The sequence below is a fragment of the Alosa pseudoharengus genome, unplaced genomic scaffold, assembly GCF_046254945.1.
Source record: "Alosa pseudoharengus isolate Yale_2024_CS ecotype anadromous, Long Island Sound unplaced genomic scaffold, YU_APseudo_1.1 YU_APseudo_1.1_scf_1, whole genome shotgun sequence".
In the NCBI taxonomy this organism is placed as follows: Eukaryota; Metazoa; Chordata; class Actinopteri; order Clupeiformes; family Clupeidae; genus Alosa; species Alosa pseudoharengus.
Window position 1 is genome coordinate 43,884,211 of NW_027468564.1, and position 2,366 is coordinate 43,886,576.

The following is a 2,366-nucleotide window of genomic DNA, read 5'->3' on the forward strand; positions in this document are numbered from 1 at the left end:
TGTGTGTGTGTGTGTGTGTGTGTGTGTGTGTGTGTGTGTGTGTGTGTGTGTGTGTGCGTGTGTTTGTGTGTGTGTGTGTGTGTGTGTGTGCACGGTCGTACACACATCTTTCCCGTATGCACTTATCCAATCAGGCCTGCGAGAGCATCAGTCCGGTAGGCTTGAAGCCCTAATGCATTTAGCTGCTTTCAGAAGAGAACAGGGGGAGACAGGAAGAGAAGGAGGGAGAGAGAGAGATGGATAGAAAGCGAGAGAGAAAGAGAGAGAGCGAAAGACAGAGAGAGAAACTGATAGAAGATCCTTTAGCAGGAGCTCACTGAAGTCAGAGCATCGCTGGTCCTTTAGGGTCAGTATCTCACTCAGTAACTCTATACCACTATAACTCTCTCTAAAATATTTCATAATATAATATCATTTCAAATACTATATGAAAACAGTGTGTCAACACATGTAATTGTGGCCCCATATACAATATGTTTCATATATGACCTACCATGTTTCATATATGACCTACCATACCATTGTAGGGCACCATTTCCTTTTCAGTATGAAATGAATAAGCAAGCTCTTTACCACAGATTTGTCATGCAAGTGTTTTACATGGCCAGTGTGAAACATATGGGTTTTTTTTGTTTTTGTTTTTTAAAGCATCAGATAATCATTAAAACCTCATTTAGCTAAGTGATTGAACTGTTTCCATACATGTGTTCACATAGGTATTCATACATCTATGTAAAAAAGACTCTCTGGTCTATCGATAGTGTATCTGGTCAACAAGACAATAGATTTGTAGATGCATGTACCATGAGTATATAGTTTTGGATAGAAAATCAAATGTCTTTAATGAAATACATTAAATATGTGATATTACAAATAGCCATCTGACTGTTTGTCCTGTCTGGCTCGCCATAGGAAGGCGTGGCTGAGCAGAGTGGGCAGTCCCAGCTCCCGCATCGACCGTGCCGAGTTCACCAATGAGAAGGACATTTCCAAACTGGAGATCCACGGATTCGGCACCCGTTATTAAAATATGAAGCCCCCCATCCCCTCCCCCAAAGCACAACACTGGATAAGGGACGGCAAGGTTAACTGTAGTCTTGCTCAAGTACTGTAGATTTCTGTTCTCTTTTGAATTAAAGGCACACTATGCAGGTTTTTTAGCTTAATATGCAAGTTTTTAGCTTAATTTACCATCGTTTAACAGCTTCAGAGTCATTGGAATGGTTATATGACTTTTTTTCGGGTTGAATGGTGGCCGTCTCGCTTCCCCCTAGCGCCTGTGAGCGGAAAAACCAGCCTTGGAACTGTGGGCCGGCGGGCCGACGGTCTCAGTGTCAGGAAGTATAACGAGTGTAACGAATTGCTTTACTGCATTCAAATACACATACACGCCAGGCACCGGCTAGAAAAAGGTAGCGATGGAGTTTCTCAGACATTCGTCATGACAGAGCCAGCGAAAAAGAAGCAAAAACCGAGAAAACAGTAAGGAAATTGCCAATACTGCATAGTTTACCTTTAAGTCTTTAGTAGCAGTAACCTGACTCTCGCCAGATGAATTTCGTTCCGCTTCGCTCCGCCTAGCTTCACTCACATCCATCTGGGACCTCTTCTGTTGAGTGATTTCTGCACCCGATTTTATGGTACAGCCAATCAGGACGCAGGGCGGGAGTTTCATAGATGTGACATAGCATAGAAGCGACTGTGAGACTGTTATCAGCGTCACAGGTTGGCTTCGATGTGAGTGGTTGAAGTAGCACGTCAATAGATGACGGACAAGTGGCTTATTCAATCATATGCAAGCATTTTTTGATTAGGCCCAGCCTTCTGAAGCAACACTCCAATGGATTGGTCCCAGATGGATGAGTGGAGCTAGGCGGAACGAAATTCATCTGGCGAGTCAGGTTATAGTAGCAGCACTGTTGAAGACAATTACCGGTACAAATGTGTGATATTTCTATTTTCTAATATCCAACCATTAATATAGGAATCTTTGAGTAAAAAAAGTTGTTCAAACTTTGATTTATCTCACCTTTAGTAATACCTTACTATTAGTCTTGAGAGGGCAAAATGGCACTTGAATATTATTTTGATCTTTCTCTCTCACGTTATTGAAATGTTACAGGTGAAGAAATGTGCCTTTGGATGGTGATGGACAGTGTGGGTGGTAATGCAAAAGATAAATGCAAAAAATCACTCTTATCTGACTAACTGAAAAACTAAAGTTTGCACATCATAGCTCTTCCTGAGGTCACTCCTAGAATGACTGTTGTTACAGTAAGAAGTGCATTAAAAATGACAAATGTAAGGTAAAGTCTATTTATTTGTGTAGTATGGGTCTATGTTAGGATTAAATTGAAATGTAATGT

The 2,366-nt window shown here is 41.3% G+C and overlaps 1 protein-coding gene across 3 annotated transcripts in view; it reads left to right on the top strand.

Moving 5' to 3' along the window:
* LOC143102067 (acylphosphatase-2-like) overlaps positions 1-1,731 on the top strand; it is a 55,396-nt gene extending 53,665 nt beyond the window's left edge. For all 3 annotated transcript variants that reach the window (XM_076265560.1, XM_076265646.1, XM_076265478.1), the window contains exon 4: positions 913-1,731. In XM_076265560.1, the coding sequence (XP_076121675.1) occupies positions 913-1,027 (115 nt within the window). In that variant the 3' untranslated portion in view covers positions 1,028-1,731. The remainder of the gene's footprint in view (positions 1-912) is intronic.
* Positions 1,732-2,366: the final 635 nt, after the last annotated feature.